This window comes from Exophiala spinifera (genome assembly GCF_000836115.1).
Source record: "Exophiala spinifera strain CBS 89968 unplaced genomic scaffold supercont1.9, whole genome shotgun sequence".
In the NCBI taxonomy this organism is placed as follows: Eukaryota; Fungi; Ascomycota; class Eurotiomycetes; order Chaetothyriales; family Herpotrichiellaceae; genus Exophiala; species Exophiala spinifera.
Genome location: NW_015622521.1, coordinates 1,445,689 through 1,467,030, shown reverse-complemented (window position 1 = coordinate 1,467,030; position 21,342 = coordinate 1,445,689). Strand labels below are relative to the sequence as shown.

The 21,342-nt window shown below is 51.8% G+C and overlaps 10 protein-coding genes across 10 annotated transcripts; 8 read left to right on the top strand and 2 right to left on the bottom strand.

Moving 5' to 3' along the window:
- Positions 1-402: 402 nt before the first annotated feature.
- PV08_11560 (uncharacterized protein) lies at positions 403-920 on the top strand (the record flags this gene model as incomplete). Its single annotated transcript, XM_016385868.1, has 2 exons — positions 403-507; positions 606-920. 2 exons carry the CDS (start codon positions 403-405, stop codon positions 918-920), a joined length of 420 nt encoding a protein of 139 aa, XP_016230812.1.
- Positions 921-1,088: 168 nt separating this feature from the next.
- On the bottom strand, positions 1,089-2,725 carry PV08_11559 (uncharacterized protein; the record flags this gene model as incomplete). The annotated part of the gene is made up of 4 exons (XM_016385867.1): positions 1,089-1,803; positions 1,868-1,989; positions 2,055-2,317; positions 2,392-2,725. 4 exons carry the CDS (start codon positions 2,723-2,725, stop codon positions 1,089-1,091), a joined length of 1,434 nt encoding a protein of 477 aa, XP_016230811.1.
- Positions 2,726-3,537: 812 nt separating this feature from the next.
- Positions 3,538-4,521, top strand: PV08_11558 (uncharacterized protein; the record flags this gene model as incomplete). Its single annotated transcript, XM_016385866.1, has 1 exon — positions 3,538-4,521. The coding sequence occupies one exon, from the start codon at positions 3,538-3,540 to the stop codon at positions 4,519-4,521; it is 984 nt and encodes a 327-aa protein (XP_016230810.1).
- Positions 4,522-5,717: 1,196 nt separating this feature from the next.
- Positions 5,718-6,697, top strand: PV08_11557 (uncharacterized protein; the record flags this gene model as incomplete). Its single annotated transcript, XM_016385865.1, has 2 exons — positions 5,718-5,845; positions 5,923-6,697. The coding sequence occupies 2 exons, from the start codon at positions 5,718-5,720 to the stop codon at positions 6,695-6,697; spliced, it is 903 nt and encodes a 300-aa protein (XP_016230809.1).
- Positions 6,698-7,921: 1,224 nt separating this feature from the next.
- Positions 7,922-9,436, top strand: PV08_11556 (uncharacterized protein; the record flags this gene model as incomplete). Its single annotated transcript, XM_016385864.1, has 1 exon — positions 7,922-9,436. One exon carries the CDS (start codon positions 7,922-7,924, stop codon positions 9,434-9,436), a length of 1,515 nt encoding a protein of 504 aa, XP_016230808.1.
- A 948-nt stretch (positions 9,437-10,384) lies between these two features.
- PV08_11555 (uncharacterized protein) lies at positions 10,385-11,388 on the top strand (the record flags this gene model as incomplete). The annotated part of the gene is made up of 4 exons (XM_016385863.1): positions 10,385-10,514; positions 10,611-10,829; positions 10,936-11,134; positions 11,217-11,388. The coding sequence occupies 4 exons, from the start codon at positions 10,385-10,387 to the stop codon at positions 11,386-11,388; spliced, it is 720 nt and encodes a 239-aa protein (XP_016230807.1).
- A 540-nt stretch (positions 11,389-11,928) lies between these two features.
- Positions 11,929-13,698, bottom strand: PV08_11554 (uncharacterized protein; the record flags this gene model as incomplete). Its single annotated transcript, XM_016385862.1, has 1 exon — positions 11,929-13,698. The coding sequence occupies one exon, from the start codon at positions 13,696-13,698 to the stop codon at positions 11,929-11,931; it is 1,770 nt and encodes a 589-aa protein (XP_016230806.1).
- A 1,258-nt stretch (positions 13,699-14,956) lies between these two features.
- PV08_11553 (uncharacterized protein) lies at positions 14,957-16,722 on the top strand (the record flags this gene model as incomplete). Its single annotated transcript, XM_016385861.1, has 4 exons — positions 14,957-15,917; positions 15,972-16,010; positions 16,058-16,287; positions 16,345-16,722. The coding sequence occupies 4 exons, from the start codon at positions 14,957-14,959 to the stop codon at positions 16,720-16,722; spliced, it is 1,608 nt and encodes a 535-aa protein (XP_016230805.1).
- A 486-nt stretch (positions 16,723-17,208) lies between these two features.
- Positions 17,209-17,825, top strand: PV08_11552 (uncharacterized protein; the record flags this gene model as incomplete). Its single annotated transcript, XM_016385860.1, has 2 exons — positions 17,209-17,492; positions 17,576-17,825. 2 exons carry the CDS (start codon positions 17,209-17,211, stop codon positions 17,823-17,825), a joined length of 534 nt encoding a protein of 177 aa, XP_016230804.1.
- A 2,046-nt stretch (positions 17,826-19,871) lies between these two features.
- Positions 19,872-20,756, top strand: PV08_11551 (uncharacterized protein; the record flags this gene model as incomplete). The annotated part of the gene is made up of 1 exon (XM_016385859.1): positions 19,872-20,756. One exon carries the CDS (start codon positions 19,872-19,874, stop codon positions 20,754-20,756), a length of 885 nt encoding a protein of 294 aa, XP_016230803.1.
- Positions 20,757-21,342: the final 586 nt, after the last annotated feature.

Genomic DNA, 21,342 nt, shown 5'->3' with positions numbered 1-21,342 from the left:
AAGGGAAAAAGGAAAAGCAAGCGTCATTCAATTGCCGATCAATTGAACCTTTGGAGAAAATCATAGAGTATATATCTCGTTGCATCAGACACTCACCCTCCAGGCATACTCACTTTAGCACATCACAGTATATTGTATGTCCGAGTCAAGCACTCTCTCTTCCACTCGCGTACTCGGACTCGTTCTCGGACCCCTCTTTCTCACACAGGCACGCGCTCACTCGCCCACATACTCACCCACGTATATCGTACCAGGTACTTCCCACCAGTATACCTGCGGCAAAAACAACACGCGGAAATAATTCGAAGGGAGCCAGACAACCAGCCAGCCAGCCAACCATACCCCCAAAAGCCAAAACCCCCGGAATAACCTCGGTCGCGCAAATACAGAGCAGACCCAAAAATGTCCAGTACTACGCAAGGAAGTTGCTTGTGCGGCGGCATCAAGTATGAATTCAGCGGCGAACCAAAAGTGACTGCGCTATGCCACTGTATTGATTGTCAAAAGGTAAGTTTCGAGTTTCAGCTTCCGAATTCAAAGCATTCATGGTTATGACGCCCGTCACCAAGCTAATCTTTTCTTCTCGTCGTGGAAACGACAAACAGTGGACCGGAGGAGCCTTCACCTCCAACGCCGTCGTGCCGAGGACTTCGTTCAAGGTCACCCAAGGCAGACCGTCGTCGTACGACGCCACGGGAGCCTCGGGCAAGATCAACAAGCACTTCTTCTGTCCGACGTGCGGGTCCAGCTTGTACACCGAGCTCGAGGTCATGCCGGACGTTACTTGTGTCAAGGCGGGAGGACTGGATGGCGGGAAAGCGGAGCTGGGCAATAAAGTCGACGTCGAGTTCTATTGCAAGGACCGCGTCAAGTATCTTAAGGATGTGCCTGATGCGAAGCAGGAGCCTGTTTTCGGGTGAGGGTGGTACATGGCGTGCCCTTGCATTGCAAACCGAATATGAATAACACAGTACGAACTACCATTGGCGGCTGCTCGAGTCGACCTGAGTCGAGTGTAGGTAGACGTGGCGATTTTTCCAATGCTCGAGATACGTGCTTTTGCGTGTCTTCGGTGGTCTTCCCAGTTGTCAGTCAGCGAAGGCGAGGTCGTTTTCTAAACTGCCCAAGTCTGGTTCCAGAACCGTGTTTGACCAGAGCAGTCCGTGGATGAGCGTGTAAAAGTCTGGAAACGTTGTTACGATTCCCGTGGATCGCAGAGTCGTCGAAAGAAGTGTCTTGAAAGGAAGGCGGACGTCGTCGAACAGTGCGGCTGAACATGCTGCAACCGTGAGGATCCAGATCAATGCCGCGAGGCTGGTATTGTTCTCCGACCAGGAAGAGAACAGGTCCGGCGACCTGAGCATTGCGTAGAGTTTTGTCCCGTAGAGCATGCCAATTCCCGGATCGGGGTCGAATCTATTGCGAATATTGCAGACGTACAGGACGGCCGCAAGTCTGACGCACTCGCGTTGCTGGAGAAGAGTACTATCGTGCCCTGTAGCGCGAGGCACGGATAGGAGTTCATGCAGCAAAGGATGGATGGTGTAGATCAAGAAGGAAGATTCGAACCAGAAGTTGTTCTTTGTTGAGGACTCGTTGTCCACCGTCTCGGTGAGTTGCCGTAATCGATCAAACATGTATCGTACAGTCGTGCAGCGTTGGATGTCACCAAATTGTCTGTCTGCTGATAGTTGTGATACGTCGATGAATGCTGGAGTGAGCTTGGTTTGGGCCACGAGGATGTGGTATGGAGGAGGGTATATGGGCGACGAGTCTTGTCGGAACCGACCGTTCGTCTCTACCCTGCATGATAATGACTGTCAGCAACCGATACCGAGATGAGTCGGTCGGTGAGTGGCTCAATCACCAGAACAACGCCAGCCTGAGAGCCGGACGTGCGTTGAGGGAATCCTCGCCTCCTCGATGTTGTAGGATTTGGGAAAGGCCGGTGATGTGGGTCTGAAACAGTAAAGGGTCTTTGCTTAGGTTCTACATAGGTGGGATAGTCAGTCGCCAACATGATCCTCACTGAGCTGTGCATCTTGACTTCTTACCGCATATGCTGCAGCTGCAAGTACAGCTGTCACGACATCGTCGCTCGTACCGGTGACTATGTCGTTTAACTTGTGCTGCAGAGCTTGATTCGAGATCATCGAGTATCTTGCGTCATCACCCGTGTCGTGCTCACAGCGCAGAAAGTGAACTAGATGCCACGCTGACGCGGAAAGCAGTTGGGACAAGGCGGTGCTCTCGCGAACAAGGTCGATGAAGCCAATGTCAATGAGGACACGGAATTTTGCGCATGTGCCATCGTAGACTATTGTAACAGTTCCAAGTCAAAAGTCATTAGCGTAGACCTTACTAATCAAGCAAAAACCTGTATAAACATACCATGATCCCAGAGCTGATGAGCCCGACGTCCTCCTTGCAGAGCGAAGGTCTCAAATGGATCCGTTCGACTAGCATCAAGGAGTGTGGTAGGACTGGAATAATGCCGAGGGAGAGTCAGCTCAGCATTCGTTGATCCCCCCTGTAAGGGCGCCAAATTCAATTCGACTGTGCCCTGGTGTTGCCGTTTCGAGGTACGCCTTCGGTAGTTGGCTTGCGCATGACTGTGGACTCGTCTTTGGGTTTCACGATCCACTCTTCCTGTTTGACTTGATTGAGATATGAAGGCGAATGATTGGCGTGACGAGCCTGTAGTGGTTACAGGAGGGTCCGGCATCTTTCCGCAAAACCCTGAATTCACCAAAGATACCTTCGCTGCTATAGACCAACTCCTCTGTGTCGATGTCAACACGTTCCGGTTGTGCACTTAATAACCTGCATGGTCAAGGTATACAAAGGGAGAGGACGGAAGTGTGCGGTAGCATTCCTGCGAAACGAGCTGCGCGTAATGACGTAGATTGTATCATTGTTCTTCAGTCGTTGTTGTCTGGATTCAATCTGAAGCGCTAATCAGAAGGTATGTGAATGCCGAGGTGACCACAGAGCGATTCGCGCTATAGGCCTGATGGCGTCGGAACAAGGTGTGCTTCACTAGCACGAGAAACACAGCCCGGTAAAATCCTGACTAATCTGAGCCGCAACCTGCAACAGAAGCGGCAACACTGATTGAAAAGGAGCATGTTAGTTTAAGTTCCAGGAAAGTAAGCACCATGTTCAATCCGTTATGCAGCTTGATATAAAGCGGCAAGGTTGTCCAAGCGGCGAGTAGCGTGAACAGGTCGGCTCGGACGGATATGCAGGTGCAGGGATGAGATGTTCCTGCTTTTGGCTTAGTCCGTCAGGTCAATATATCAGCAGGTTTCCAATGGCCAGCTGGGCCCTTGACGACCACGGTCGGAAATTGATCGCCTAGTAACGGTATGAGCTGAACAAACCTGAAGCTCCTTGGAAAGGCATAAATAACTTGGACTTATTCCTGAAGATGGAGGGAGAACTCAATCAATTCAGCAGCAAGATTGTCTTTCCGTCTGCTTCCAACGATTCCAGCACCAAAGATCGAGGATCAAGTATAAGGATAGTACAACAACCATGTCATCATCGATGGAGGCTATTGTCATACCTAGATTCGGAGGACCAGAAGTTCTCGAAATTCAGCAAGTCCCAAAGCCAGTACCTACGCTTGGTGAGGTACTCGTCAAAGTGAGAGCATTTGGAATCAACCACGCCGAGATGCACATGCGCAAAGGCGAATGGGACGAATGGAATCCCATCACGGGACTTGAATGCGTCGGCATTGTCGAAGCCTGTCCGGGCGATGAATTCTCAGTTGGCAGCAAAGTCATCGGTGTCATGGGCGGGATGGGAAGAAACCGTCCAGGATCGTATGGCGAGTTCGTTACTGTACCAGTCACGAATGTTGCCCGTGTTGAGACAAACTTGCCATGGGAAGAGCTTGCTGTTGTACCAGAGGTGTATTCAACTGCCTATTCCTGTCTCTTCACTGTCCTGGATGTTAAGGCGGGAGAATCAGTCCTGATCCGCGGTGCAACCTCGACCATTGGTCAAGCAGCCGTGAATCTAGCTGTCAACGCTGGAGTGAAAGTGACTGCAACGACAAGGAGAGAAGGAAGGTTCAAGATGCTGAAAGAAATGGGTGTGACGGAGGTTGTGCTTGAACATGATAATCTAGCGAGCGAATTTCCTGCCGGCACCAGTTTCGACAAAGTCTTGAATTTGATTGGCAACAGGGCGCTCCTTGAGTCAATTGAGCTTGTCCGAGCGGGTGGTAGAATGCTTCAAGCTGGATGGCTGGGAGGATTGGCACCAGTGAAAGACTTCAACCCCATGGTGCAAATGAAGCCAGGGGTACATTTCAGTTTGTTCCACAGCAAGGTTCTGGGAACTGCGGAATTTCCACTTTCCAGGATTCCACTGCAAGAGATCGTGGACAAGATCGAGAAGAAAGCTTGGGATGCGAAACCTACCTACGTGTTTGACTGGAGGGATATTCGAAAAGCGCATGAGTTGCTAGACTCTCACAACGCCGGTGGCAAGATTGTTGCTAAACATTGAGGCCCCAAAGGGGTGAGAGAGAATGGAAAGGGAGAGGACGGAGACAGCAATGGAGCAGTCCTGCCTCACCACAGCGACAGGGAATCAAACAGTTAGGTATCTGTCGATAATCAGATTGATGGGTAGAGCAATTTTTCCCGTGCACCTCTATGTGATTCCATCTGTACGACAAGGCTGAGCAAGGCTGAGGATTTCCCTGCGTCTCACAAGAAACTCAAATACGAGGTGCGTGTACTAAGCCTGAAATAGAATAGCGCCATGTCTCGCATCTGCAACAAAATCGCCCCGAATCTTGCTCGAAACGCGGCGCGTCTCAGAACATCGGGACGACTGAGACTTACACGGTTTTCTCTTCTCCTTGAACGACGTCCCATAGGTCGGCGGCTGTGAACCACACCAGGCTCCTCCCCTTTCCTGCATTTTGGCATCTGTCAAGCTCATCCTGCGGCATCTAGTGTCATATCACCGCGATCGGACTGAGCAACAGTGAAATCTGGGGCAACACTTGCCCAATATGGGCTCAGATACCGCCATGATCTGGGACAAGGAGAAGCCATCCCTCCCCAGGAGCTTATCAGGAGAGAGAACTGTTGTCGATCAGACCATTTAGTCGCTGATCCTGTGTCCGGTCTCTCGTCCGTCACGTCATATCACTCACAAGATCGCCTCCACACCAGAGGATGCTAAGCTCATCTGCGACCAACAGCGGCGGCTCTGCTCCTGAAGTTCCCTGTTGCTACGAGCTAGAGGATGAGGCTGAATCTTATCACCTGTGACCCATACGGAGGCCTCTTTTCCGGACACGACACAGCGCCACGGGGGTTACCTTGATGCCACAAGCAGGCATTGTCTGAATTCGTGCTGTCCCAGTTCGCCAATCTCCTATCTCGTCCCATGGCAACCTTTTCTGCACAGTCGTTCCCCAGGCTAGCGGGTCATTGTCGTCTTCTCTGCGTCGTTCATTTACATATCCCAGGGAGACCGACCACTTCCACTTCCACTCTTTTCAACTGTCGAGTTTCTCCCCCGGTCAACTTTCTCTACGGCGCTGGCGCTGCGCGCTGGACGCCGCTGTTCCTTCATTTCTTGTTGACTGTATTTCCGTCATTCGTTGAGCTTGACCTTCCAGCTTTTGATCTACACGTAGAACCTCCATCCCGGCCGAAGAACCAAACACTATACGGCAGCCTCACAGGATGCAAACAAGACCGATTCAAGTCTTCCTCCTTGTTTTCACACTGATCTTGGCTATATTTCTGTTGATTGCCGCATCCAAATACGCAGCTTGGAGCCATGTTATGGTCCCGGCAAGTGGGAGTTGGCTGTAAGTTTGGCTATCGTCCTCCACTGCACATTGGGCACTCTTTTGGAAAATGTCTTTGCTGACCTATACCTGTATAGGCCTCTCATATTCTACGTCGCCACCATTCCGCTGGTTTCTCTTCTCTATGCTGCTGTCCATCTCGCCGCATTGCAATTCAATGCGCTACCTGCCCCTCCGCTTTCTGGCCGAAGAAGCGTCGACCCGTCGTACGATGCCAACTACACCGCCAGCACCACAACCTTCATCCTGGCCATCTCGATTCTCCACTTCCTTGCGTGGCTTGCCCAAGCCTGCCTCTGTACTGGTTGCGAGCTTGCACCGATTCTCGCCGGCACTCAGGGCCGAGTCCCGCGCTGGTGCCCACAGTCCCGCTTCAGGGACTCTGGAAATCCCAACTTGGCCGACATGCTCGGCACTCTGGCCACCGTCAAGGACTTCATGCAGTGGGTCATGGTCCTCTTCACAATCGCGCTGATCGAATGCGCAAGGCGGGAAAGCCGCAGTGCCGAGCACGCGCGGAGAGAGCTGTTCCGACGGGCAGGGACCGGAGTTGACTTTGGAGGGCCAAGGGGAGATGCCAAGGGCTCGAACCAAGTGCCGCTCACCGTCATCGGCAGCAATATCAGCGGACCAAGGATCCTTACGCCCGCTGAGATCGCTGCTCAGCAGCGGCAACAGCAAGAAGAGGAGGACCGAAAGAAGAAGCAAGCGGAGGAACGACGGAAGCAAGCACAGCTGCCAGCCGGGCCTGGTGTACCGGACAACAAGCCCGACAACTACTATGGAAACGGTATGGGCAACGGGCTGAAGAGGACAAAAACGCTAAACTATATGTACGATACACGAATATAGTCTGGACCACCCGGCCTAGCCTAATCAGAAAGAGTCACCTCTGTTGGATTGTGAAGCGGACTCATCTGCACATTGGAGCAACGTTCCAGACGAGAATTTCAATCGAGCATCGATAGACCCAGTGTTTATAACAAGAGCAGTAGTCGCAGCAAGTCTCAACCGCGGCCAACTAAAAGATCAGCCCAGGCAGACACTCTTTCTATAGGTGGTTATCTACATGATGTGTGACGCGTGACGTTGTTTTGCCTTTGAGGCCTAACGGTTGATTCTGCGGCCACCAGGGTAGAGGTTTTGGCATCGTGGAGTCTCCTCCCCCTACGAAAGTGGTGCAGGGCAGCATTCATCTGTCCGATGATCGGAATGCCACTGCCGAGAAAACCTCTTCCCTTGGACGCATCATTCTGTACTGTCACAGATGCGGAAGAGAAAAACAATTCTGACGGCGGCATTTTTGGAAATGGAGAAGTTAGACGCACCTTGGTCTTCTTCGCCGCGGTGGGTGGTGGCTCCCAGTATATTCCGTTTAATATTGGTCTACAAAGCAGAGAAGAGACGGTGGGTTTGACAACAATGAAAATAGAACAGGCAAAAGGCTGGAGGGTAGAGCTGCATCAGTGGTGATGATGCGAAGGTCGTAAGCGAATGCGACAACAGGGAGAACTTGGTATCCATCCAGGGGATGCCTTGCCGGTTGGAATCGACCTCTGGGTTATGCCAGACACATTTGGCACAGTCAAGGTATCTAGAATATCTTTCGTGATGAGCTGTACCGGGGCGCGGCATGTACACAACGAGTGTCTTGTGCGGCCGTGAGAGCAAGCACAGATCTGCGTACATACATACATACAGTAGTCCGATGCAGCTAATGCCCTAGGCTGATGAGGCTGCTCCACCCCACGAGGCAGCGGGTGATGAGACTGGCGGGATACCGGATACACGGCTGCCGTTACGTGCCAAATAGGGGTTAACACCACCCAGCTGGGGTCCGAAATGTACGAAGGTACAACAATACCATCCAGGCCTCCGTCATTCTGTGAGCAAAAAGACCCTGATGTTCTGATAGATCAGCCAGGCATCCGTCATTTCGACCTATGGCTCCCTTCTTACCAATAAGTCTGTGATGTATATGTATCTACGGATGGTGTCAACATGCGAGCTGTCCGAGACAGATCCCGGGTTCTCCGTCACGTCTTGATCCTTGAAACGCTCTGAGCGATCGGCAAGATGGCAATGTTCGAAGACGAGCCACGGCAACAATCAACAGAAAGCCAGCCGTTGCTTCAAGAACAAACGCCACACCGCACAGCCCAACCACCCCGGGTGTCGAGAGCGGTGTTCTGGAAATTATACGCCCTCGTGTTCTGTGTCAATATTGCTTTTCAGCTCTTGATCCCGGCTCAGACCGAAATATTTGAGAACATCTACTGTAAACAGTGGTATCGTCGCCATCCCAGGCCCGACCTGCCTGCCCATCGTCCGGTTCCGGAGTCGTTCTGCAAGATCAGTCCCATTCAAACTCAAGTCTCGTCGCTGAAAGGATGGCTCGAGGTCTCCCAGGCTGTACCGGGTCTGCTCTTGAGCATACCCGTCGGCGTGCTTGCTGACCGCATTGGCCGTCGGCACATTCTCATCGCAAACGCACTGTCGATTTTGTTGATGCAAGTGTGGATCACGGCCGTCACCTGGTTCGACGGGCGTTTCCCTCTCCAAACTGTCTGGCTAGCTGGTACCCTCGGCCTGTTCACTGGCGGGAGCATGGTGACGGAGATGCTCTTCATTTGCATCTTGTCAGACATAAGCCCCCATGATCGACTCGCCGATACGTTCGTCTTCACGACATCCTTTTCCTATATCGGCAGGATGCTCGGGCCGTTGGTCTCGGGCATCCTGATGCGATGGAGTCCATGGTATCCCGTGTACCTAGGTCTTGGGGTTCTGGGAGTCACCATCTTTGTGGTTGTGTCGTTACCGGAGACACTGCACCTGCAGAAGCGTGAAGACACAGCGACTGAAGAGACGTCCTCGGAGCGTGACGAACGGACAACAACAACACCACCACCACCACCAAATAATCGATCTTCGTTCACTGCTTCGCGAACATCTATTCGCAAAGTTTTAAAGATATGGAGTGATTGGCGGCTTGTGGTTGTGGCATTGACTCTGCCGTTGAAGATCATCTTCTACGCTTTGAACGACCTGGTTCAACGATACGTGTCTGACAGATACGGCTGGACTTTGGCGAACGCCACGCTCCTTTACTCCCTTCAGGCTGCGACGACGACTGCGATGCTATTGACGGTCCTCCCTCTGATCTCCAACTACATCGACAGCCGCTTCTCGATCAGTGTTCTTCAGAAGAACGTGGTCTTGACCAGGGCGTCGCTATTCGTACTTGCACTGGCATACGCAATCATTGGGCTTGCACCAAACCCAGCCATCATGCTTATCGGCATGTTTGTCGAAACGCTCTCGACCGGTCTCCCTGCGACGATGCGTGCTCTGGCGGCAGCTTTGGTCAGCAGCCAGGACAAGGGGAGCGTGTTCTCCGTCATGGCAGTGGCTGAAACGCTGAGCACGATGATGGCCTACCCTGTCACTGCTATGCTGTTTAATATCGGCTTGGAGCACGGTGGAGGGGTGTGGCTGGGCCTGCCTTATGATTTCGTCTCCGTTGCTGCCGCTTTGGCTTGTATCATTATGTGTCTGCTCCGATTCGAGAGACGTGTCGGGATTTCATAGTTGGATAGGGACCTGATCCGGACGGACACTTCTAGAGAAGGCCGTGGGTAAATAGATCGGTTGACGATTTAGAGAGGTTTGTGTAGGAAATGTGGTGTTGTGGTTGTACTCTATATTCTCAATGTCGTTGAAATGGCGGCCTGCACCTGCTGGTAGTGAGTGCGGCCGCATCAGATCCGCCGCCGCTTATATACTTCCCGCTCCAGCACGGAAAACGATGGTTAAGAGACAGAGATTGCGCGGGCGAGGGCCGAGGCTGGTCTCATGCTATCTAGCGACTACCGCTCAGGCAGTGGCAACCATGCACGCGTTGACCCTCTGCTGATACAGAGGGAGGCTGGTTGAGGCATACCTGTAATACTAGGTGGCCAGCGCCCGTAGACCGCCCCCAAAAATATGCACCGTCGCCTAAAATTAGGGGGGCCTTACAGACTGCAACCCCCAATGCACCGCTTGACAGCACCCTTTGTCTCTTCCATGAGCTCGCTCTGGAAATCACATATTGCTAGGGAGGAAGTCACTTGGGCTACCTTAACCTTGAGTGCGCAATATCTCTGACCGTAGTGAAGTCCTCGCTTACCTGGTATGTTATTGTGTGCTTGTATTCATAAGCAAGTCGGTTATAGAGAGTGAGGTGCATGGATGGCGTCATGAGCGACCTCGATGGCGCCCGCGTCAACCAATGCGCGGCAGAAGTTGGTCAGCTACGCGAAACTGGTACTTCACAGCATCCATGTCTAGCGGCCTCAATCTCCGCAACATTCAAGCAATCGAAGTCGACCGAATTTGCAAGGGGGGACGCATGACGATGATGATCACGACACGATAATCTGATAATACCGAGTTCCCTCGCCCTCCCCACTCACACACACTCTCTCACACTCCTCTCGCCTCGCGGCTTTCCCCTACGAAGAGCCCGCACTCGTAAGGTAAACCACAGGAACCAGAATGGCTTCGGCAACGGGTGTCCCAGAGGAGAACCCCGCGTTACAAGAGGAAGAACCGCTCCTCGGGCGCCCTGGCGATGTCACCCAGAAGCCAGGACAAGGGCTGCAGTTCAATCTGGTCACCGGCACTGGTAAGCAAGCAAAGCTACTCGACTTCCCAGGGCACACCAGAATTGTAGCCACCGACGAGGCAAGGAACGCTGACATTGTGTGACCCATGTGTGTAGCAATCCTCGCTCAAGCAGGCATATGGATCCTTGCCGCCCTCGTATGGGCTGCCATCTTCGAGAACAACTTTATCTTCTTCTCGTACCATCCTCTTCTCAACTCGGCCGCCACACTCCTTTTTGTCCAGGGCACGCTCGTGCTGCAGCCGACAGCATTGCAGAAAGACAAGATACACGGAACATATGCGCATTCTGTATTCAATACGTTGGGAGTAGCAGGTACGTACCGTACCGTCTTGCAAGCCGACCCGCAGGAGCTCGCATATCAGTACCAATTCGAGGATATCTTGTGTTTTGTGGTGCTGACACATACGTCCACAAACAGGCTTGATCGCAGGCTTGGTGGTTATTGAGTTGAACAAGGCCTCGCATCCAGAGACCAGATTCACCAGTATCCACGGCAAGCTGGGCCTGGTCGCGTACATACTCATTTTCATTCAATGGCTCGTTGGGTTTGCACAGTTCTTCGTACCTCGACTGTTTGGCGGCGTCGACAGTGCAAAGGCAATTTACAAGTACCATAGGTGAGGAGGACTGTTGTTGTTGCTCGCCTTGGGCAAATTCTTATTGGATTATGCATGTGAATTGCTGACACCCGAGCTACAGAGTATCAGGGTACGTCCTGCAAGTATACATGCTGGCCGTAATCGCTGCAGCCACGCAGACCGCCTTCAACAAGAACGTTCTGCACATCAAGCTGTGGGCCGTCATTGTCGCGAGTGTCTTGGTCTTGGCTGGTGTCCTTCCACGCATCAAGAAGCATAAACTTGGATTGTAGTCGATCAGGGCCGGGGCGTACACCGCCCATGGCACGTGATGGCTTGGTTGACAAATGGTATCGATATCCGCACTGTGAGGAAGGTGTTTGCGGAACGAGGTAATGAGATGGCGCGGCATTTATTCGGTTGACGTAGCGTTCATCTAAAGCATAAAGCAGAATAGCACCATTGCACGAGGCGTCCATAATGGGTCGCGGGTCTAGCCATGGGATGAGGTCGTCAATAAACAATTGATGATCAAAAAGATACCTACATAGGTAGACAAGATAAGCGTTGGTTAAATGATTGCTCACGGCAGAAACTAAGTATCCAGAGCTCTCTTTTGACCGAACTGAACCACCGACTAACGGAAGATACAGCAGATGGGCGGTGCTACAAGTGTCAATTAACTAGTCTCTCTCTCTCAAGCCAAGTCGTGCCTCTGAATCATCTTTGATACGGCACACACGGTCAGGTATTCAACAACACCCGACTTTCCGCCAAAGCAGAGAGACAGGACAAAGACAAAGAATCCTCCGTGTCGGACCTAACGGGATGTGTTATCGGACTGCAATGTCGCTCGGCTCGCGCCTCTGCACGACCCGGTCCTGGCCTGCCGCAAGCGCCTCCAATCTCGCTGCTTGGACACGGTGTTTCTTGATCACGGAGATCCATTCTGGTTCGGCCAACTGTCGCGGCTGCGGCAGAGACTGTACGACGGGCGATGTCTCCTCTGACTCTGACTCTTTTTGCTCCTCATCACTTTTGTCGACGTGCTCGCCGGCGTCGTCGTCTTCGTCTTTTGGTTCGCCGTTCTGTGGGATTTCGGAACTCTCCTCCTCTCCATCTGCCTCTTCCTTCTCCTTCTTCTCCTTCTCCTCCTCGTCGTCGTCGTCGTCGTCATCTTCATAAAGCGTCGCAATCATGAGACTAAAGTCCGCACCTAGTCGACCTAGACTGTTGGCCGCGTACAGAACTTGCATGAGCAGAGATTCCCTTACTGCCGGGTCCGTAATGTTGGGCAGGTACTCCTTCAACGTTGCCATGAAGATCTCGACCAGGTGGAGCGGGAAGGATTGTAAAGCTGGAGGCAGAGAGAGTGAAAGTGAGAGCGAGCGCGATGGTGAATTCGAGCCAGTGTCCCCTTGAGACGAAGACTTGGTGTTGCTCTCACCACCCGCTCCGCCTTCATCGTCGGGAAATATACTCCGGTACATACTTATCGTGGCGAAGGATTGTTCGCGGAATATCTCAATATAACGCTTCAGGTACCTTTCGGTCTGTTGGCCGGCGAGAGGGTTGTATGAGCTCCCGCCGGAGCTGGATGATTTGCGGGTGACGTCGGGTCGTGTGTCGCGCGTCGCTAATGTCGAGGACCCGTTTGTTTTTCGCGCTTGTGTCTCTTGGTCGGCGAGCTCGCGCAGTGGAGCGAGAGCTTCGGTCATGCTGAGAAACGTGGCGAGGCGGGCGCAGAGGAACAGTGCACCAAAGTGCCCTTCGTCTTGGGATGTGGTGGTTTGAGACGACGAGGACATGCTGAACTGTGTGCCTGGCGCCTTCGACGGGCGTGTCTCAGAGCTGGACGTGTCTAGTTCGGGAGCGACACGGCGTAGCCAACCTATCATGCGGATAGCGGCGGCCAGGCGGATGTTTTGTGTACGCAGGCTAGAGATGAGGTTGCTCGTCATCTCCTTCATGGCGACTTCGGCATCCGCGACGACATCCTTGACTAGCTGGGAGTCCGGGTATAGGATCTGGAGGCGTTTGATGTGTGCGAAGAGATCGAGGGCTTGCGTGTAGTTTGCACCGGAAGTGGATGTAGCGTTGGCGTTGCTGCTTGCCGATGCTATGGCGGCGGAGAGAAGGGAGGGAAGCTCGAGGATGTCCTGGGTTTTGTCGGCTTGGCGGGCCAGCATGGCTGATTCCCGCCGCCTAGCGAGAAGCGCATTGCCGCCTGTTGTCTCGTCCTTGGAGCGGTTGTATGTCGATGCGAATTTGACCGCGCTCGAGTCGAGGTCGGGGATGGCGCCTTTAAGGGCATCGACTGAAGAGGATAACGAGGGTAATGATGTGCGGAGTGTGGACAGCTGGTCTGATGAGGTGGTCGTTGTGCGATGTGAACGTGAGCTTAGTGCTTGGATTGAGACCAGATTTGATTGAGCGGACTGAGCCAGAGACTGTGGCTCGGTTGTGGTCAAATCAACCAGGCGGAGAGAAACCAAACGTGACAAGTATCTAGATATCTCAAGATTGGAAGCTGACGTCGTGGTTGTGGTTGGAGAGGTTTCTATAATATGAGGCCTCAAGAGCTCGTACAGAGGGTCTGCCATCTCGAGAGATGTCCTGTACGTATTTTAACTTCCGAAAACACCTTCTGCTGTTCTTCTTCACCCCGTTATCGAACATATATCGTGTTGTTTTAACCAGATATTGAAATCTGGACGTTCTGGCCCGGGTCGGGGAAATATGGTGCCGTTCCGTCCCGGCACACCTACCATCTTCGCATGAACGCTGAGCTTAATTCTGGCGACAGCCATCTGAGATTAAGATTGCTCTGACAACCCTCATAAAGTCTGGGGTTCCTATAAGTCCCAGACAGATGTGTGGCTTCTGATGGGTCTGGACGAATTCAACGACTGCTACTTCGACTACGAAACATGTGAGTATTGCGACCTACTGGAAACCTGGTAACAGCTTGTACGTGTACGGGGTGTTTGTGAGTATCGTACCTCATTTTACTCAAGTGCCAACTGCCGTAACGACGCTGCTTCAGTTACGCTCCAATATCGAGACATTTCATACAAGGTGGCGTGGTGATGACCGTGCAGACAATGACATTCTCACGTTGATAACCTCCGCACTCGGTATGGAGAGCAGAGATCAGACTTGCTTCAACAGGGCTAGCCTGACTAGCCCGACCCCTGCCTTTTCGACGCATTGTAAGTGGTAAGTGATCCTTAAGCTATCTTGTCCCCTGCCATAGATCATGCTGATTGAGATATATGAAGCTACGGTAGTATCCCAACGTTTCATCGATCATCGTATACAGCCCTTACAAGCCCTATGGAAGTCTGTACTTGTCCTCCGCAAAGTCGGAATTACCCGTCCCTCGGAACATCACTATTCCCCTGAGAATGGCCTAGGCTGGACTCGAATTCCAGAACCTGTCTAAGCCCAAGACCAATATGGAAGGTAAGATAAGAATCTGTGACGAGGCTCGTTGCAACCAAAGCCGCGGTTTGGTCTGGCCGTACTTCGAAATGAGAGCGAACTACTCTTGATAAGGCGCTTCGCTCTGACTTTGTTGCTCGCTATCGACGTGGAAGCACGGCTTCGTTGGAGTGGTGATATTCTGCCCGCATCGAACTAGGCAAAGTGAGAAATTCTTTACAAGACAGACAATTCTTTATCAATCCAGACCCCCAGGCCACCTCGACTGTTCAGAACTATAGTCCATCGACCCAAACCCCTGATCTTCGATTTAGTGGTTACCGGTGCTGGATGCACGACTGAAACGCCCTCTCCCACCACCCACCGTTCTGGTCACCAGCAAACCGATCCAACAGTCTACCGTCAATCATGGCCAATATGGCTACCATGGCCGACCTCGCCACTGAAAAACACGACACAGCTGCTCTTGCAGCAGCCATCTCGAAAGATGAAGTCCTTCATGAGAGGGCCCAGGCTGCCACAGAGCATGAAAAGAAATCCAAGTTTTTAGATGCAATTCGTCTGTACCCAACCGCTGTTGCCTGGTCCATGTACTTCTCTCTGGGCATCCTGATGGCCAGCTTCGATCCTCAACTTGTTGGAAACCTGTTCGCCATCCCTGCCTTCCAACGAGACTTCGGCTACAAGTTCCAAGACGGATACATCATCTCCGCTCCGTGGCAGACTGGCCTGATGATGGGAAGCCCCATCGGTCAGGTAGTTGGAGCACTATTCGCGGGATATCCGATGGACTGGTACGGTCGCAAGAAAACATTCATGGCATGCGTCTTTGCAACAACTGGCCTTGTCTTCTTCCAGTTCTTCGCGAGGTCACTATCGGTCTTACTCGCCGGCGAATTGCTTGGTGGTTTGGTTCTGGGTTGTTACGTTGTCATCGCACCGGCATATGCATCGGAAGTGTGTCCGGTGGCCCTCCGAGGCATGCTCACGGCTTTTGTCAACCTGACGTTCGTCACTGGTCAGTTGCTCGCCTATGGAGTCGCGGCGGGAACCCAAAAGATCGACAACCACTGGGCCTATTCCATAGGCTTCTCCCTCCAGTGGCTGTGGCCTATCCTCATCTTTGCTGGAATGCCATTTGCACCGGAGTCTCCCTGGTGGCTAGCTCGAAAGGGTGACTATGATGCTGCGGAGAAGGCGTTACGGAGCCTTTCATCTTCCAAAGTCGACGTCAAGTCCACTCTGGCCATGATCATCGAGACAGATCGTTTTGAGCGCGCCATGGAGGCCGGAAGCACATATCGGGACTGCTTCAAGAAGATCAATCGTCGTCGAACTGAGATTGCTCCTGGCGTTTATTCAATTCAGGTCTTGTCAGGTATTCATTATTATTTCTATACACCTTAAGCTATCTAAGCTTATGATGAGACAGGTATCTATATGTTGGGATTCGTCACCTATTTCTTTCAGCGTTGGGTTCATGATACCTTTTTCTCGGGTTCAACTGACAGTAAGCAGTGGCTGGCCTTGAAGGTGAGAAGGCATTCGATATGGGCCTAGGATACCTCGCATTAGGCTGGGTGGGGACCATATGTTCGTGGTTCCTGCTCCTGAAGGTCGGCCGTCGACGTATTTACAATACTGGTTTGTTCATCATGTCCTTTTTAATGATTGTGATTGCAATTTTGGACTGTGCACCAAATTATCTCAATCGGCCTGCCGTCATCTGGACGCAGTCTTCCTTGATGGTAACTATTCTTCTCGTGCTTTGGATGAGTGGCTTATGTCTGACTTGTTCGAATCAGATCCTTTGGAACTTCTTCTTCGATTTATCTATCGGCCCGGTCGCTTACGTCTTATTCTGCGAAGTACCCGCTACAAGGGTACGAAGTAAGACCATTGCATTTGCCACGGCAGCGCAAGCTACTATTGGCATTGTTATGACCGTCGCAATTCCATATATGATCAACCCGGATCAGGCGAACATGCGAGGGAAGTGCGGATTCTTCTTCGGTGGCATCTCTTTCCTTTGTTTTATTTGGGCGTATTACCGAATCCCGGAGACCAAAGGGCGAACCTTCAAGGAACTAGATATCATGTTTGAGTTGGAAGTTCCAACTAAGGAGTTCAAGAACTATGTTGTTGATTTCAGCACCTCGGTACGAGACACCAAAGAGGTTTGAGCTGAGATGAGAGCAAAAGAAGGATGTCGGTCCGCGAATTCACCCAAAGGGCCCGATGCGTTATCGTTCAGTTGAGATTCTAAATGTTATCCTAGCTGGCCGCATCAATCATCTTAACTGTTGTCCCTCGCTATGGCTTGAATTTGATTCCTCTGAGGTACATCTCATCACATGCGAAGATTAAAGTTGATATCATTGGGTTTATGTTATGTAAGCACAATCGGGCTTTCGCGTTCAACTCCATGTAACGTTACCTTTCTCAACCCATGTTGGTGATAATGGATATAACCTCAAAGAACTCCTGAGAATCTTTCCTGTTGACTTATTGTTGGTGCTTTGAGCCTAGAACCTAAACATTATCATTCTTTTGGTTGATCTCAGATTCATTTAATTCCTCAAACACTAGATCACATCTCGATAAACTTGTGAAAATTGAGCCCCACTATCAACAGCCTTTGATCAGATTGATCGCGTCCAAACGATACCATGACTGCCTCAGAAGGTCTCTTCCCAAACTCGTTGATCTCAGATGAAGTCAAGGCATCTCTTCCAGAAGGCTACACTGTCCGATCACTAGAGAGGACTGACTTTGCCAAAGGCTTCTTGGACTGTTTACGGGTCTTGACATGGGTCGGAGATCTCACAGAAGAAGAATTCTATGAACGCTACGATGAAATGAATACGCAGGGGAAAGGCACCTACTACCTTATTGTCATCGAGTATGAGGGTCGCATTGTGGGCACAGGGAGCCTAATTGTCGAGAAGAAATTGTAAGTCTTGCATGGTAGCCCGTCGACACGATTCGAGATCGAGCTTTGGGGTTCTGCCATCATCTAACAAGAGATACGCCCAGCATTCATAATCGCGGTATATGCGGCCATATCGAAGAGGTCTCGATAGCCAAGGAGCATCAAGGAAAACACTTGGGCCAGAAAATGTTAGCATCCCTCGACTCCGTCGCTAAGAGTCTTGGATGTTATAAGTCAATCCTCGATTGCAGTCCGCAGAACGAGCCTTTCTACGTCAAGTGCAATTACCACAACTCGGGCACGGAAATGTCTCATTACTACGAGGAGTGGAAGGAGCCATATTATCGAGGTTGATGCAGAAGTTGGAGTGATGCATCGCGCAACTCGATCGACTCTGGATACCGAATGTCGCTGCGTGTGTGGTACCAAATGATATGGATCATAGCCCGACATCCATAGAGTCTAGCTTGTCTCAACCATACTGATTTGTTGGACTCCTAAACATCATCTCAATCTTGCAGACGAGGCGCTAAGGTTCAAAGCATCGGTGAGCTATTGTCTCCTCTTCTTCACAGATTGATGTCCCAGGTTGCTCGTCAGGTTGCATGACAAAACCCTGAAGGTCTGCCAAGGACTGCGAGCTCGACATCCATACGGGCTCAGCGCGTGCAAGGTTCCTCGCAACAGCCTCAGCTGGGTTCTTGTCGCGCCGGACAGACACGTGCGAGTTGACCTACTTACGTCTGGTCGTGATCCTGGTGTCTGAACTTTATCCAAAGCCCTTATCATTAGCCTACGGGGCCGGGTTAATCGGTGTTGGATCCGGAGCGACCCCGGCCGCTCCCTTTTCGGAAGGAGGCTGGGCTGGAACGCCCGCATAAGCCGGGAATTCATTCAGCGACGATATCTTGTTGCTTCGGTAATGCTGATCAAGGCAGGATTCGCGCAAGATATTTCCTTTTATTCCCAGACCCAGACCCTGAGGTACAAGGACGGTGAATTCCGAATAGATACGAGCCTCGAGGGAGACTTGCACTTCGCAGTGATACCCTGTCAGGGCCCCTGTCTCTTTCTTGACATGCTTCCCTGAGCTTCATGATGTTGATTTACGGGCCTTAAGGTAGTATTTGCAACTCCAACAGGAGATTGTGACCATCAATCTCTTCGAATACGAGATGACACAAATGACACGGTATGATCTGAAGCAATCGAGCGTACTCACATATCTTCCTACCAGCGAAACTACTCTGTGCGGCCCGCCCCTAACGACACACTCTCCTGCGTCACATCGGTGCTGATAGTTGAGATGGAACTGTTCGGGAGGACCTTTGTCGCCTATCATTTCGACTTTGCGGTAACCGATGATATTGCTCTTTTAGGAGAATCCTCAATATTTCCCCAGAAACCTGGGAGCGCCAGGAATTCCTGCCTTGGTAGGGAAGCCTCCAGAACGCCATGGGTTGTTAAACTGGCAACAACTCGTGCCATTAAAATGAACGATCACCTGCAGAGCAAGCTATTCTTGAGTGCGTTCCGCTCGACGCGCCTATCCTGTGCGAGCTGTTCGGCACAAATCTACAGGAGTATATGTCCGTACAGCGATCTCTAAGAAATATTAAGCCTTTGTCACTTGCTTAATTGTTGAATACGCCTTTTCTACGGTTGGGCATTGTGGCGGAGATGGAGGTTTCACCAGACAGTTCTGTTAGCTATCATCAGCTCAGTCAAACCTGGCGCAGAGGTGATTTGAGATGCACAAGAAGGCTACGTAGGTCGCTCAGTCGAGAAGGCCATCAAAACCTATACATTAGTCCTTGCAGCTGTAGATGATAGAAAGACGGAAACAACGTTGGACCCCCGGGCTTGATGGCAGCAGTGTGAGGTTGAGTTCAGGCTGGAAGTGCAGGATCTGCCATATCTGCCCGGACACCAACCACTCCATATTGTCTCTGACCGGTTCTCGCCCAGGATATCGTCTTATATTCAATCGTGGCATTGGTGGTTTGATCACCCGTTACCCCCATGACCATATAGGTTCCCGGTATGAATCAGACTATAGCGATTCTAGCACTAACCCCAAAGGACACTGCCAATGACAAAGGCAAACCCAGTCGTGGGAAGCAAACGGTACGTTTCAGCCCTTGATATGTCTTTGATTGGCTGTTCAGCGCTACAATTGCGACGTTACATCAGGAACAATCAGACAACGTCCACCCTCGTCCGAAGGTCAAAACCATTCAGAACTCGAGTGAACGCGATATAAGAAAACAGTTTCTTTCGAGATAGGCGCCCTGCCATTTAAGAACACCGTTACTGTCCCCAGGCTGACTATATAATGATATTGGTTCAGCAAACGTTGTTCTCATAGTTGATCAATATCGCTGTCTCAATCACCCCGACATGGCAAAATCTCCCAATGTCGAATCCTTGGAGCGCGATGGCTTCGTTGTCATCAGGTCCGCCTTGACACCCGGGGAGATCGAGAAACTGCGCGACGCCTGCCAACGGGTAACTGCCCTCGCTCGACAAGGCCAGTGGCCGCACGTACGCACGCTCCCGAAGCAATTTCCCCCTTGGAACGTCAAAGAAGGCCAGAACCCAGCCGAGGCAGGCATCTGGGGCGTTCAAGGCCTTATGCATCCAGCGATGCTCGAGCACGACTTGTTCACCGCCACCTACTTCTCCGACGCTCTCATCAACCCCACCAAGGAACTGCTACAGTGTGGAGACGATGAGCTCGTGATGGAGCTCTTCAACCTGCTCGTCCGCCCCGACCACGACTTTGAACTCCGCTGGCACCGCGACGACATTTCCGAGAAGGCCACTCCCGAGGAGGAGCTCGAACGTCTTGCTAAGCCGGCATGGCATACACAGTGGAACCTCGCCTTGTACGACGACAGCAGTCTCATAGTCGTCCCGGGTTCCCACAGACGGGCGCGGACAGCTACCGAGCGTGCCGCCGACCCGTACGAGAAAGGTCTCCCTGGCGAACTGCACGTGCAGATGGGCCCTGGTGATGTCGTCTTCTACAATAACAACATCCTGCACCGCGGGGCGTACAATAGCGAGAAGGAACGCATGACTTTGCACGGAAGTGTCGGCCACTCCAACGGTGGCAGTCTCCGCGCGAGGAATGTCCTACAGCATGGACTGCGCGAGTGGATCGATCAATGCGATTTCTCCAAGATGCCGGACTTGGAGCGCGGTCGTGCAGAAGGAATGCGGCGGCGATTGATTGAGTTGGCGAACAAGTCTGGCGATGTGGGATATTCGCTGGAGGGTTGAGCTCGAGCGGACGTGATCTCCTTTTTGTGCACCGACCATTTTACACAAGAAAGGGAGACTAGGTTTGCATGGACAAGTCCACATATCATCCATACTTGAAAGGGGTTGAAATGCGACTTAAGAGTCCAGACCAAGCCATTTACCTGTCCATACACAATCGAGAGTGATTCGAATGTCTCATAAGTACAACACTGACGCCCGGGACATCCTCGAATAGCATCGAGCTGAGCTGAACGCGATGTATGTCAACCCAGGTCACAAAACATAGCTTTTTGTATAGCCAGGCACTCGGGTGGCCAGAGATCTGATTTCAAACAAGTCTTCAACGATGCATTGATATGTCAGGATGCACGCGATGACCTAATAGGAAGGTTACATCGAGTCACTCCCCAGGTATGATACTATATTCTCCCCACGAGACTTGGAAGTAACCCTCCGCTCAAGCAAAGTCCCGATAACACGGTCCTCCCTGTGGAGGCTAGTGACGGGGATGTGCACCTCAGGCTCCATGGAAGACGCCTCGGGAAAAGTAAGGGCAGGGATGTACGCTCAGCCCAGCATGGACAATTTATCTACTCCCTAGGCC